We start from the raw sequence: 14862 nt of genomic DNA, 5'->3' as shown, positions 1-14862 counted from the left end.
GATGCTTTGAACCCCAGAACTCTGTGGTCCACTCTGACTAAAGCTAAGGTTTTCTTCCTTTTTGTTCTTCAATCTATAGATTTAAATACTTGCTATTTATTTTGCCGAATAAATAGATCTATGACTTCCATGATTATCAGGGTTGATAAGAGGTATTGAAATATATATATTTTGGGATTTGGTTTTTTTGAGACAGGGTTTCTCTGTATAGCCCTGGCTGTCCTGGAACTCACTCTGTAGAGCAGCTTGGCCTTGAACTCAGAAATCTGCCTGCCTCTGCCTCCCAGAGTGCTGGGATTACAGGCGTGCGCCACCACTGCCCGGCTTTTTTATTCTATTTTATTTTTTTGATAAGAGGTATGTTTGACAAGTCAAAAAATTTTTTTGCTCTAGAGATCTATGGTGTTGGAAACAAATACTCTCAGTTCTGCTCTCTGGAACTAGCATGGCATGGGGATCAGAAATATGAGCTTTAGACTGTGGGACACTACATCTGAATTTCAACGCCCCCGCTTACTAAGACATGGCAGACAGAACAGACATCAGCTTCTCCATACCTGTTTCTTACCAGAAGACTATATTAATAGACTGTCACTTGGCAAGAGTCGGTGGATTAAGATAATGGTCCACAAGAGTCAATCACTTATAGAATCAATCACTTATAATAGGATTTAACTAGTGTGGTGGATTTTTTTCTTGTAAACATTTTACATATCTTCTATTTCCACACTCTCAGCACTCACATAAGGTAAGTACATGATTGCTTCTATATTACAGACCTTCTTGATTTATCCCATGTCAATATTATTACATGGTATAACTATGAATGGACGTTGAAGTCCTGTTTTGAAAATATATATATTTTAATACTTTACAAGGAATGCACACAGTTTGTGAAAAATGTTAAGAGTTTAATATGATTGTACATTCCATCCATGGTCACATACTTTTTTATAGTGAGGACTATAAACTGTGGCTTACCACAAGTGATGTCGAAATGGGACGTAAGTGACAGACATAGATTGGACAGAATGCATTTTTAGACAGGATGTCACTGTGTTGCCCAGGTTGGTCTTGAACTTCTAGATTCAAGATGTCTTCCTGAGGCAAGCTCCTAGATATTATTCTGGAACTCTAGGCATGGGCAACTGTGCTGAAGTAAAAGAATGTCCTTTTCTGGAATAGTCTCTCCAGAGAGATGGCTCAGCGGTTAAGAGCACTGACTGTTCTTCTGAAGGTCCTGAGTTCAAATCCCAGCAACCACATGATGGCTCACAACCATCTGTAACGAGATCTGATGCCCTCTTCTGGAGTGTCTGAAGATAACTACAGTGTATTAAATAATATAATAATAAATAATGTATACTATAATATATAACACATTATATTATATATTAATAGATAATATATAATAAATATAATATAAACACAGATAAATATATAATAAATATAATATAATATATAATAAATATAATAAATAAATCTTTTTTACAAGGAATATCCTTTTCTATTCCTGAAGAAGTTCTAACTTTCGCCTCATTCTTGCAAATGTATATCTTAAGTTTCCCTTACCTGTTCATTGACCCTTTTGAAGAAGATAGCAAGCATGAAGACTGCACCAAGAGGAGGCCCAATGTAGCTAGAAAATGAGGAAATATAGTGGAAGAGCTGTCCATTCTGTGACTGCTGGACCAGAGGGACCCACAGGATGCTGGTGACAATTAGGATGATGCCAAATATCCTGCCAGGAAGACACCATGATTTAAAGATTAAAGAAAAGCAGTGTGCCCAGATCCACCATTCCTGACACAAATCTTCTGCTCTTTCAGTGGATTTCCAAGGAAAGTCAAGTTGCGTGACCTTGCAGGAACCCACGCCATACCTAAAGAACACCAGGTAGTAAAAAAGGCAAAGAGTAAACTTCATTTCAAAATTAGCTGTAATTTTTTTTATTCTTGAGATTAACTATGTATTCATGAAATCGACTCAAATTGTAGCAATTGACTAGTACTTTTCAAGGTGCACATAAATTAGACACAAACCAGAAACTACTTCTATCCATCGCCCGGAGTCTGGGGGGGAAGGGCTTGCCCAAACTGTTAAAAGGTCTGACCGCCATTAAAGTTGGGGCCTCGATCGGTAAACTCGACCTGGCCTCGTTCTTTTCGCCCCTTCCCCATCTATCTCTCAGCTTCTGTTCCAGCAACCCCGTTCGTAGTAGCTGCAGGCAGCTACAGAATACAACAGCAGATGAATCTGAAGACATATGAACACAGGGGCCTGCATGTTCTGGAAACCGATCCTGGGTAACGGAAATGCTAGTTGTCTATTCCGGGAATCTTGTACTAGCGGGTCCGTGACGCTTGAGGCAAGTAGGAGGATAACAAGTAGAGAGACAGGAGAATGATTTGAATATTAAATTAAAACATAGATTCATGAATGCTGATCCTACCCAGAAGAAAAGATTCCTTATTATTCTTCCCCACAAAGCAAAGGGATTCCATACTATACCTACTTCAAACCACTTTAGGTACCTTTATACGTTGATACAACTTTTTATCCTGTTCCGAATTTATTCCCAGAATTTATGGCTGTGTGACTGAGAATGTAGTTGTTAATTATTTATTTTCCACACAAAATCATAAATCTCGTTAAGATATTAAAAAAAAACCCAATGGTTGTTTTTCTTGTATCTTCGTTATGAGAAATTGTAGGCCCAAGGCAACATAGGTGGAAAACTTATTAACGTAATCGCTGAAATGTTAACAGGACTTGTGCCTATGGTTTGTGGAGTCTCCCTTCTCCCCAGGGGTTGTTGGCCACTGGCCCACAAGGGAGGACAATGGAAGCAGAGGAGGAGTGGGGGGTAGACCGGATGGACCCGGAGACCAGCGCAGTGAGACAAACCTACTCTTCCAGGAATAGGGTATAGGTGGAAAGAGCTAACTGGCTATCATAATACAGTGACCTAATTACCATGCAGTGGGAAGCCACAGTGGAACTTGTGTGCTGAGTTCTGCAGCTCTGCACAACCATTCGTCAGATAAAGCCAGGCACGTGTGATCAGGGATGCTCTCCAAAGAACAGAGAGAGGGAAGCCCTGCTGAGAAAGGAAGTCCTCCATTTTGCACCAAGCTTAGAGAGCCATCCAGTTATAGGAGACCTCAGCCTTAATAGCAGGGTTCTCCAACATGAGTTCTTACTGGAACTATTCCATTCTGAGCCCATGAAATCCAGGTCACCGAGAAACTCAGGCCCTATTTCTCTGTCTCCGTCTGTTATCAGGAGCCATCATAGGACAAGCTAATAACTAGCAGGTGGTCTTCCTGAGATGACTTCGCTTTAGATTATACCTACGATGAAGCGACGGCAGGCAACGCCCAGGAGAAAATCATTTTAGGAAAGATTGCTGCTATGAATATGCTTTTCCTGTTATTATTGAACATATATGCCAATCACTAGTGTACTGGCTGGGTTTGTGTGTCAACTTGACATGGGCCAGAGTTATCACAGAGAAGGGAATTTCGGTTGGGGAAGTGCCTCCATGAGACCCAGCTGTGGGGCATTTTCTCAATTGGTGATCAAGGGGGAGAGCCCATTGTGGGTGGTGCCATCTCTGGGCTGGTGGTCCTGGGTTCTATAAGAAAGCAGGCTGAGCAAGCCAGGGGAAGCAAGCCAGTAATAAACATCCCCCTATGGCCTCTGCATCAGCTCCTGCTTCCTGACCTGCTTGAGTTCCAGTCCTGATCTCCTTTGGTGATGAACAGCAATGCAGAAGTGTAAGCTCAATAAACCCTTTCCTCCCCAACTTGCTTCTTGGTCATGATGTTTGTGCAGGAATAGAAACCCTGACTAAGATAACTAGGTATTATTCCCCTGCTTTTGAGCAGATCTCTGCAGATCTATTAAGATCTTGTAGTGAAGGTCTTATAGTGATGCTATGTAGACAAATAGATGACTTAAGTCTTATTGATGATCCTATAAGAATTCCTAAGATTATGTCAGTGATTATTAAGCTCTTTTATAACAAATCTGCTGTTAGGTCCTTTTCTGAGAGTCAAAACTGCAAGGAGAACTCTGTCAGTCTCCCACCAGTTAATTGCCTCTTAAGATAGTAACCAGACTTTCTCCTACTCAGAGCACAATCCAAGAGGCTGTAAAACAATTACCTAAGGTCATAAAAAGGGAACAAATGATTTACTTTAGTGCTAGGACAAAAGATAAAATATTGACTGGGTTTATCTATACAAAACTTCACTAATAACTTAGTTATGGTTTTAAGCCTTAAGTGAACCTGTGGAACTGATTCAGGTGATGAATGTTTAGCTAGGTAATTACTCCTAATGGATATGCATGTAAACATCTCTGTTGTAAACTTCTATTTCAATTTATGATTTGATTTTATGTGTGAACTTGTGATGAACTTTTTAACATGTGATCATGTATTCTGAAAGATGTATAAGTTTTGAGGGCAAAGAGATGAAAAGGAGAATTTTTCCCTTTCCCCGCTTAGTATCTTTCCACTTTTCCCCTTAGGTAGCTTTCATAGGAAACTTTTTACAACTTAGTAGTAAACGCTATAATCACTTTTCAAACTGTCCCCTTTCCTTTCTGCGACTTCTGACTAGCAGGCTGAAAGTTAGAGACACGCAGTTCCTGCTGAGCTAGGACAAAGGCCACATTGCTTCATCCTCTGCTGTGAGGCTTCAGGCTGCAGTGTCAATCACCTAAGCCAGCAGCTTTCCACCCTCAGAAAGAGCAGGAAAGTTTTTAGGTCTTTTCAGAAGTTATCCTCAGCATTTCAGAACAGTTAGAGTCTGGAGTCTTTAAAGCCACACCAGAGTTCTACTCTGTCCTCTACAGGCTAGGAGGCTTCCCACAGTCTAATCTCTGGAGAAGGAGATTTCAGTTTCCTAATGGCTTCAGAACAAAACTCACCTGCCAACCCACACAGATGGAGGGATCTGTTTTCACCATAGGAGACCCACATGGGTATATGATGTAAAGGAAAAATGATACGCCTGTTGTTTTGCCAGTTCATTCAGAGTTACTCTTACCATTAATTTTTGCAAAATTCATCTTTTCTTTCAAAATCACTTCCCACATTTCTTTTTAATTGAGACTACTGAATATTTGCTAATATTAATTAAGATGAAATGCATGCATGTACATACACACACCTCAATCTCCCTGATAGTATTATATGTTCAGATAAGATAATAGACAGGAACACTCCAGTCAGATGCCCATGAACAGTAAATTCTAATATATTCCTATAATGGATATATACATATACATGTATATAAATCTATATAAATACATATATATAATATATATAAGTATATGCACATATCTATATCCCTATTTACAGTGATTAAATGAATAAACTATCACTGAACAATACAACATGCCTGGTCACAGGAGAATTAGAAATTCCACTGTGATATTCTGGTTATCATATCCTAACTTGGGAAGGCTTGAACCGCCTGTCGCATTATCAATAGCCATTGTTAGCTCTGGAAATGTGGAACCCAAGAAGAGGTTTTAGGGGGATCCTAGTAATTTCTATTTCTCGACAAAAATTATAGTTATAGGATTGTTCAATTTTTAAAAAAAGAGTCATTTATGCATATGAGTGTTCTATCTGCATAGACACCGGCATACCAGAGGAGGGCATCAGATCCCATTACAGATGGTTGTGAGCCGCCATGTGGTTGCTGGGAATTGAACTCAGGACCTTGGGAACAGCAACCTCTTAACCGCTAAGCCATCTCTCTAGCCCCAAGTTTTCAGTTTTTCAAAACAAAAGTTTGCCATGTATTTATGTTTCATGTTCTCCTTCTATGTTTTACACTTTTTAAAAACACTGTACAAAATGGCAGACAGATTCTGCCTGATAAGTGAAAAAGAGGACACTATGTTACTACTCTTTCTGTTTCCTTCCATCTCCCCGTCTATTGTCTCCTAACTCTCCAAGCATCCTCCTGGATGTTGCCTCTTCTTTGTTTTTTGTTGTTGTTGTTGTTTGTTTTTTGGATTTGTTTTTTTTCGAGACAGGGTTTCTCTGTATAGCCCTGACTGTCCTGGAACTCACTCTGTAGACCAGGCTGGCCTCAAACTGAGAAATCCACCTGCCTCTGCCTCCCAGACTGCTGGGATTACCAGCGTGCGCCACCACTGCCTGGCTCATTGTCTCTCTTAAGGATCTGACTCTGTCTAACATGACTCAACCTTTAGTGAATGCAGTTGGTAAACTCTGTGTAATGCAGACGAGGTAATTGATAGTTTCCATGTGGTACACACAGAAACTGTTAAAGGAAAGGCATTCAGCTATCAGACTATCTATAGCCCGCCTCCTCAGAGGAGCTCTAAGCAGAGACTGGGTTCCCTCACCGTCCAGCTATCATGAGCTCTCTCTCCGATGCCTTCTTCCTTATCTTGGTGTAAAGATCCATGGTGAAGATGGTGCTGGCACTGTTGAAGATGGAGGTGAGGGAGCTCATGAGAGAAGCCAACATGACCGACAGCATCAGGCCTCGCAGTCCTGGGGTCAGAGGGAGAAAGCTCTGGTTAGGGTGGAAACCATGGTTTATGAGTGATCTGCTACCTCAAAGAGCCATTCAAGGGTAAAACACTCACAGAGGTATTAGCTAATGCAACTATCAATGTCCATTATTGAAACACAGTAAAGTTTCTATAGGTGTTGGATACTGTGGCTACTCATGTAAAGTGAATACATCATTACACAATGTAACAAGGTTTAGTGAAATTCATATTTGAATGTAAAAGATGTGGTAGTGAAATCCTTGTCTTTTAATCTGGGAGTTTAATTTTAAAAATACAAAGCTATCATGTGGCTTAAAATTAGCTTAAGAAATGTAAATATCTGGATTTATAATGCAAACATTTTCTGAAGTTCTTCCTCTGGTTCAGCTTAGTATTAGATTAAGAGCTAAAATTTACTTAAAGGTCATGTTTTGGGAACTACTTTGCAAAGAAGGAAGAACCTGGTACCATCTTTCTTTGGAGGAGAAACTCTTGGCTTTGTGAGAATTGGAGAACTAGAGTCCTGGAAGATGATACTGCTAAAAAAACCCTTTATAGGCAGAGCTGAAAGTTTTGAATCATTGTGAGAGCTTCATAATTCTGCTCCTAACCCCCATTAGTGACAGCTCCAGACCTCCCAATACAGGGTAAGAAGACATGCCTTCTGCTTGGAGTTTGTGGGTTCCTTAATTTTGATGAGTTTGTGTATGCAAGGAAGAGAAACAGCACAAAAGTGTCAGCCAAGACCCCAGGCCACGTTGGCTTTTCAGCTCTGTAATATGCTCTGGTTATGGTCACCACAACAATGATCACTTTCTGAAATTCCAATAATCAGGATTTCACAGATAAAGCTTATGATCTAGACTGTAAAGCTACAGTGAGTTCCTAGATGTAGGGCAATCATGCTTCTGTTACTGATAAATCATAAGAGCCAAAGAAATATGTGAGGAATGGTATATACTTAGGTACAAAGCATGCAGGTTGAGATATTATTCTAAAGTCAAGGTAAAAGTTAACTTCTAGTCTTCTGGGTTGCTGCATCTGGACCATTACAGCTTCTTCTTTGGCTAACAAATCATTTCAATGTTAACTGAGCTGGAAGACAGCATTCATCCTAAGCAGTGTTCTAATAGAAATTAGCTCCTTTCTGCAATCTCCAAACCCAGCCATCACGTGACTGCTACACTGTGACTGATTCTCAAGAACTATCTGATGAGTAGGACTGAACTAATGGAAGGATTGCCAGAGAGTCGTCCCCAATATATCCCCCATGGCCCGTGTATCCCTCCAGACATGCTATGGATGGTTTACCTACCGTTAGGCATCAGCTCCAGCACCAGGGTGGGGTAGGCATAGTTGGTGCAGCCGGCTGCAGTGCCACACTGTTTCTCGCACTCAGAGGGTACAACGCAGGCCACTTTATCTGAGGGGAGACACAGTTCATTGAGCAGGACTTGACTAGGTACAATCTGTAAGTGGGGGACAGAGGGAAGTCGCAAGATCATAGATGCAAGAAACTATATTTGCCTAGAAATTGGTTGCTGGACTTTGAACTGGATACACTTATGCCTAGTTGGGAAAACACAATGAATGTTGTGTGATGGGATTGACCACAGAATGTCTTCCATTCCTCAGAAATGACTAGCTGTGTCTCATTTACCTGTCCTAATCAAGAAAAAGTAATTTCTCCAGAAAAAAAATTGGCAGTAGTTATCCTCATCTGGCTCAGAAATTAATTCCGCCCCCCCCCCCTCCAATGACAGTTGATCCAGTTTTGAAGTTCTCTCAGAGATCAAGATGTGAGTGCGTGCCTCCAAGACCTTCTTGATCAAAGATGTTGCCTCACTTAATCCTAAACCATCAGTGTGGTGGTTTGAATATGCTTGGCCCAAGAATGGGCATTATTTGGAGATTCAGCCTTGTTGGAGTGGGTGTGGCCTTGTCGGAGGAAGCATGTCACTGTGGGGGTGGGCTTTGAGACCCTCCTAGCTGCCTGAAAGATAGTTGCCTTTGGAACAAGATGTAGAATTCCCGCCTCCTTCTCCTGCCCCATGCCTGCCTGGATGCTGCCATGCTCCCGCCTTGATGATAATGGACTGAACCTCTGAACCTGTGAGCCAGCCCCAGTTAAATGTTGTCATTCATAAGAGTTGCCTTGGTCATGGTGTCTGTTCACAGCAATGCAAACCCTAACTGAGACAGAAGTTGGTACCAAGAACTGGGGCATCACTGTGCTAGGCCTAACCATGCTTTTGTTTGGAGGAATGTGGATTTGGGGACTTTGGATTGGAAAGCAATGAAATGCTTTAAGTGTGGCTTAATGGGACATCCTAGTAGATTTATGGAAGCCATTCACTGGTGCTGAGGGTGATTTGAACTCTGGAGATCATTCTTATGCTTTGCTGAAGTTTCTTTCTTCAGTGTGCCTTGTAGGAGAGAGGAAAACACCCTTTAAAAAGTGTTAGAAGCCTTGACTTCAGCTAGGAGGAAGGTCTCGAAGTTCACTCCACAGTGACGCACTTCCTCCAACAAGGCCACATCCACTCCAATGAGGCCAAACCTACTTCAACAAGGCCACACCTATGACAACAAGGCCACACCCACTCCAGCAAGGCCACACCCACTCCAGCAAGGCCACACCCACTCCAGCAAGGCCACACCCACTCCAGCAAGGCCACACCCACTCCAGCAAGGCCACACCTCCTCATAGTACCATTCCCTGGGCCAAGCATTTTCAAGCCACCACAGTCAGCTAGCACATCCTTGCTCAGTTCTACCTCATCACTCAGGGGACTTCTGGACTATCTTGCATTAAATGCACTCACAGGAAGAGGATGCACAGTTGCAGAAGTCTGCAAGGAGACTGTCAGCATGTATGAACATGATACAGACAAGTGCCAAATCTGCTGAATGTTCCCCTTCTGACCTTGTCTCAGAAGCGCCTCCCTATGGGGCATTGGTTCTAATGCTTTGAATTAATCCAGCCCCCAAAACTGTGAATCCGTGTGTCCCAATGCTGACGGTCCTTGCCCCAGTTGGTTTTTGATTGATCAATAAAGAGCCAATGGCCAATGACTGCGCAGGTAGACTGAGGTGGAACATTTAGATTTGCGTGGGCTAGGAACAGGGACAAAGGAAGACAGAGAATTGCCATGATTTAGGGGAGAAGGATGGGATATAAGAGCTGTAGGAGAGAAATCCAACCAGCCATATAAGAATTCGGGTAGGTGGCTACCGGCTACTTCCCCAGTTGGCCCTGGGGAGGCATGAGAAGGCTTAGGAGTGCCCAGCCTTTGAGCTAGTCAGGTTATGTCAAAAATTAACTGATGTGTGTGTTTCATTCACAAATCCAGAGGGCTCTGGTGGGTGGCTGGGAGTGTGGTCCTCTGGAAGCACAAATTGGTCTAGCTAAAATTACCACCACATTCCTCCGTCTCTCCTTCTAACCTATCAAAGTATTTTTTTTAATCTTAAAAAAACACAAATATCAAGTATAGAAAAGAAAATTCATGGGCTGGAGAGATGGCTTAGTGGTTAAGAGCACTGACTGCTCTTCCGGGGGACCCAAGTTCAATTCCCAGCAACCACATGGTGGCTCACAACCATCTGTAATGGCATCCGATGCCCTCTTCTGGTGTGTCTGAAGACAGTGACAGTGTACTTATATAAATAAAATAAATAAATATTTTTAAAAAAAAGAAGATTCATATATCCATGGCTTGCCTGTGTACAGAATGCGGCTGATCATCCCTGGCATCACCATGAGGAACATGGGTAGCAGCTTCAGGTAGCCACACATGATGCAGGCAGCCTTCACATGTGACATGTTCTTGCCACATAAGCAGCGTTGTACGATGACCTGCCGGGGAAACACACCATATTAGTGCAACAAACTGCTAGTGACTTTAAAGAAGGTAAGAATATATTTTCTTTTCTTTTTTTTTTAAAAAAAGATTTATTTATTTATTATATGTAAGTACACAGTAGCTGTCTTCAGACACTCCAGAAGAGGGTGTCAGATCTCATTACGGGTGGTTGTAAGCCACCATGTGGTTGCTGGGATTTGAACTCAGGACCTTTGGAAGAACAGTCCTTGCCTGCTTCCTATCAGGTGGTCGTGTCTTCCGGACTTTCCCCAGTGGTCTGCCCATGGCTTTGGGATCTTAGACTATTGGCTTGTACTGACTCTTAACCACTGGGCTAACTCACCAGCCTGAGAATACATTGTCAAGGATTCATATTATATATAATAATAAATTATATGGTTAGGGCTGAAAACAGGGCTCAGTGGTGAAAAGCTCTTGATAACAATAAATAAATCATAAAAAAAAAAGAAAGAGCTGAGTGTGTCTCTGAGGGGGAAAAACGTGTGGTGAGGAGGACTAAGACATCTATTTTCTACAAGACATAGAAAAGTGTCTGACACTTTAAATATCATTAATATGTACAAAATAGAAGAAGCTAGCTACTTTTACACCAAACAAGAAAAATAAAAACAGTCACACATGCAAATGCTCATGCTCACCTGATCTGCGCACCAGTACCAGATGGCCAAAATGGTCATTCCAAATATTAGTCCTGGCCATGGAATGTCTCCAGTGATGGGATCTCGGAAGATGTGGAAGGAGTCGGGCGGAGGAGTGTAGCACTTGGGGCTGATGGTCAGGTTGTCCCCCTCCACGACAGAGGGGATGGCGTTCATGTACTTCTCTGTGAAGCTCTCGTAGCCTCCGACTTCTGCAAATGCTAGAAAGGCATCAGAGAATGTGTGAGAATTTCAAACACTGCCTGCTCACAAGAATGCCACTGCAGTGAAGGTCCTTGCCTGCTTCCTATCAGGTGGTCGTGTCTTCTGTACTTTGCCCAGTGGTCTGCCCATGGCTTTGGGATCTTAGACTATTGGCTTGTACTGAGTACTCAAAGAAAATAATTCCTTAATATTGTTTCTTTCTTATTTCTTAAGTAAATCACATAGCAAAGCAATAAACTGATACATAAAAAACAAAACAAAACAAAACAAAAAACCCTTATGCAGCTTAAGGTTGCCACTTAATAACATTTGCCCAGTACCAAACTCTATAGATCTCATTAGACTGTTCACAGTTACAAAGTGGCCATTTAGAAGCAATGGAACTTTGTTATGGTTTTACACTTTCTCTGTCAATTACATTTTAACTCAACACACACACACATGTACGCTCACACAATACTACATACACTCACATACACACTCATACATATTCACACAATGCTCATAGACATACAAACACACATGCACACACATTAACACATACACACATGCACACACACACTCACAAACACCCCCCTGCATGCACACACACATACACATGTCCACACACACACTCATAATACTCATTTGTACACATATGTTGGACATAACCCTGCGGCCATCAGTCAGTAGGGCCAGGCCCCTAGCATTCTGGCTAGACTCCACCCCCACAGTCACCTGGCTACAGCCAGGTAGCCCAGCCCTCTATAAAAGGGATGCTTGGCCCCTCCTCACTCTCTTGCCTTCTCTCTCTCTCTTCCCCCCCCCCCCCCCCCGCCTTTGCTCTTGCCCTTCTCTCTTTTCTTTTCTTTTCTTTTCTTTTCTTTTCTTTTCTTTTCTTTTCTTTTCTTTTCTTTTCTTTTTTCTTTTCTTTTCTTTTCTTTTCTTTTCTCTGTCTTTCTCCTAACCTTCTCTTTTCTCTTCTCCCTCTTCCCACATGGTCATGGCAGCTTTTACTTCTCTACTTCCCCTCTTTCACTTTATTTCTTTACAATAAAGCTTTAAAGTCATGGCTGTCTCTTTTTATCGAAACCCACTGTGTGCTGGAGTAATGGAACAGGCCTCGCAGTGTTCCCAGCTGACAGAAAGAACCAAGGACTTCCCTGCCCGGCTGGGCTTCTTCCGCAGGTACTCGGGCCTCCACCCCACAGGATCAAGACTGGATCAGGGACTCCATCCCCTCTAGCTGGGTAGCCTCCCTCTACAGGTACATGGGCACTTGCCATCCCTATATAGGTATACGGGCCCTCTCACCATTCTCTACACACATATACACAGTCTTACATACCCACACACATGCACACACACACACTGATACACACATACATACACCCATATATATATATATATATATATATTCATACACACACACACACACACACACACACACTCTGTCTCTCTCAACAACCATGACCACTGAAACCAGAACAAAGTATCTTTCTATACTTTCACACTTGTGTTCTGTACTTCCTACCACTGATGTCACCACTTTCTCTATCACTTTTCTATATGTTACACTCTACCCACATTTATAGCGTTTCCATATAGACATGCATACATCGCCGGCTAGGCTCTTCACCGAAAGAGAACGTGCGATGCTTGTTTTCTGTTTGACTTTTTCCAAGTTTCAGTCACTTTGCTTAGTGTCATATTTTCTGTGGCCACCACTTTTCTGCAAACTTCATGAAGTAGGAGAACAGACATAAATGGCTTCCATTCCCGCCTTGAAGCACTAGTGTTTCATTGCAATCTGGTTTTCTAGTTCTCAACCAAGTGGGAGCTATAATTTTATATGGAATAAGTGTGAGGAAAAAACAAACAAACAAAAAGACAGTGGCCTTTGAGTGAGTCAGCTTGCACAGGAGTTTGAGCCAGACCAGCTGAGAACTAGCCAGCCAGAGTTCAGAAAGAGCTAAAAAGGATGAGTTGACTCAGCAGAAAGCCTTCGAAACAACAAGTACATCAGGTGATTAAAAGTTGCTTTCACATTCCTCCCAACTTGCTTTTTGGTCATGATGCTCTTTAATTTTTTTTAAAGATTTATTTATTTATTATATGTGAGTACACTGTAGCTATCTTCAGATACTCCATAAGAGGGGACAGATCTCATGGATGGTTGTGAGCCACCATATAGTTGCTGGGATATGAATACAGGATCTTCAGAAGAACAGTTAGTGCCCTTAACCGCTGAGCCATCTCTTCAGCCTGGTCATGATGTTCTATTGCAGCAGTCGAAACCCTCACTACACAGGTGTGGACTTGGAAGAGGTGTGTAACCAGGTGGGTGGGAATTGGCTCAGACCACTCTCTGTGTCTTCTTTGCTTCCTGTTTGTGGATCAGGCTGTGAGCTCAAAGATTCTGCTCCAGCACCATGCCTGCCTGCCTTTCCACCATGATGGTCACGAATTCCTATACCTCTTGAACTGCAAATAACTCTTCATTCTAAAAGCTGTCTTGAGCTGGGCAGTGGTGGTACATGCTTTTAATTATAGCTCCTGGGAGGCAGAGGCAGAGGCAGAGGCAGAGGCAGAGGCAGAGGCAGAGGCAGAGGCAGAGGCAGAGGCAGAGGCAGAGGCAGAGGCAGAGGCAGAGGCAGAGGCAGAGGCAGAGGCAGAGGCAGAGGCAGAGGCAGGTGGATTTCTGAGTTCAAGGCCAGCCTGGTCTACAGAGTGAGTTCTAGGGCAGCCAGGGCTACACAAAGAAACCCTGTCTCAAAAAACCAAAAAAAGAAAAAGAAAAAATAAACCATAAAAGTTGCCTTGCCGGGGCTGGAAAGATGGCTCAGAGGTTAAGAACACTGACCTTCCAGAGGTCCTGAGTTCAAATCCCAGCAACCACATGGTGGCTCACAGCCATCTGTAATGAGATCTGATGCCCTTTTCTGGTGTGTCTGAAGACTCAGAAAAAAAAAAACCTTAAAAAACAAAAAACAAGTTGCCTTGCCATAGTGTTTTGTCACAGCAAGGGAAAAACAACAAAGACAGAAGTTTCTGTGACTGGCCTGATCATTGTGTTTTGTTATTATTATTCTTGTTTGTTTGTTTGTTTTTGTAGGGATGTAAAGGATTTGGGGACTCTAAAAGCATTTGGATGCTGTGAGTAGGACTCAGTGGGCTGTCCTAGTACAAGCTAGGAAAACACAGCATGTCCCACTAATTCTACACTTATTTTTGTTCCGATACCACATTGTTGTTATTATTACAGCCCTGTACTATATCTTGAGATCTGGAATGGCCACCCTGTCAGTATTTCTCTTTCTACTCAGGATTGTTTTTTAGGTATCTATTGTCTTTTATGCTTCCATATTAATGTTGGGATAGTTTCTTCTATCCCAATACGATGAGGATTTTGATTGGGATTGTATTAGATCTGTAAATAGCTTTCGGTAAAATGGTTATCTTCACAAGTTACTTCTACCAATCCATGGGCGTGGGTGCCTTTCCACTTTCTAGTGCCTGTATCTCTTTCTTCAGAGGCTTAAAGTTTTCATTGTGCTGTCTTTCATTTCCATGCTCTGCTTTATTTT

At 42.2% G+C, this 14862-nt stretch overlaps 1 protein-coding gene across 2 annotated transcripts in view; it reads right to left on the bottom strand.

Annotated features, from left to right (window-relative positions):
* The window catches only part of LOC127670211 (solute carrier family 5 member 4-like), a 48708-nt gene that overhangs the window by 6082 nt on the left and 27764 nt on the right, over positions 1-14862 (bottom strand). For both annotated transcript variants that reach the window (XM_052164588.1, XM_052164589.1), the window contains exons 8-12: positions 11072-11292; positions 10270-10405; positions 7862-7969; positions 6394-6544; positions 1573-1741 (exon numbers count right to left, since the gene is read on the bottom strand). In XM_052164588.1, the coding sequence (XP_052020548.1) occupies positions 1573-1741; positions 6394-6544; positions 7862-7969; positions 10270-10405; positions 11072-11292 (785 nt within the window). The remainder of the gene's footprint in view (positions 1-1572; positions 1742-6393; positions 6545-7861; positions 7970-10269; positions 10406-11071; positions 11293-14862) is intronic.

This window comes from Apodemus sylvaticus, chromosome 19 (assembly GCF_947179515.1).
Source record: "Apodemus sylvaticus chromosome 19, mApoSyl1.1, whole genome shotgun sequence".
NCBI lineage: Eukaryota > Metazoa > Chordata > Mammalia > Rodentia > Muridae > Apodemus > Apodemus sylvaticus.
This window is presented reverse-complemented; position numbering and strand designations above follow the sequence as displayed.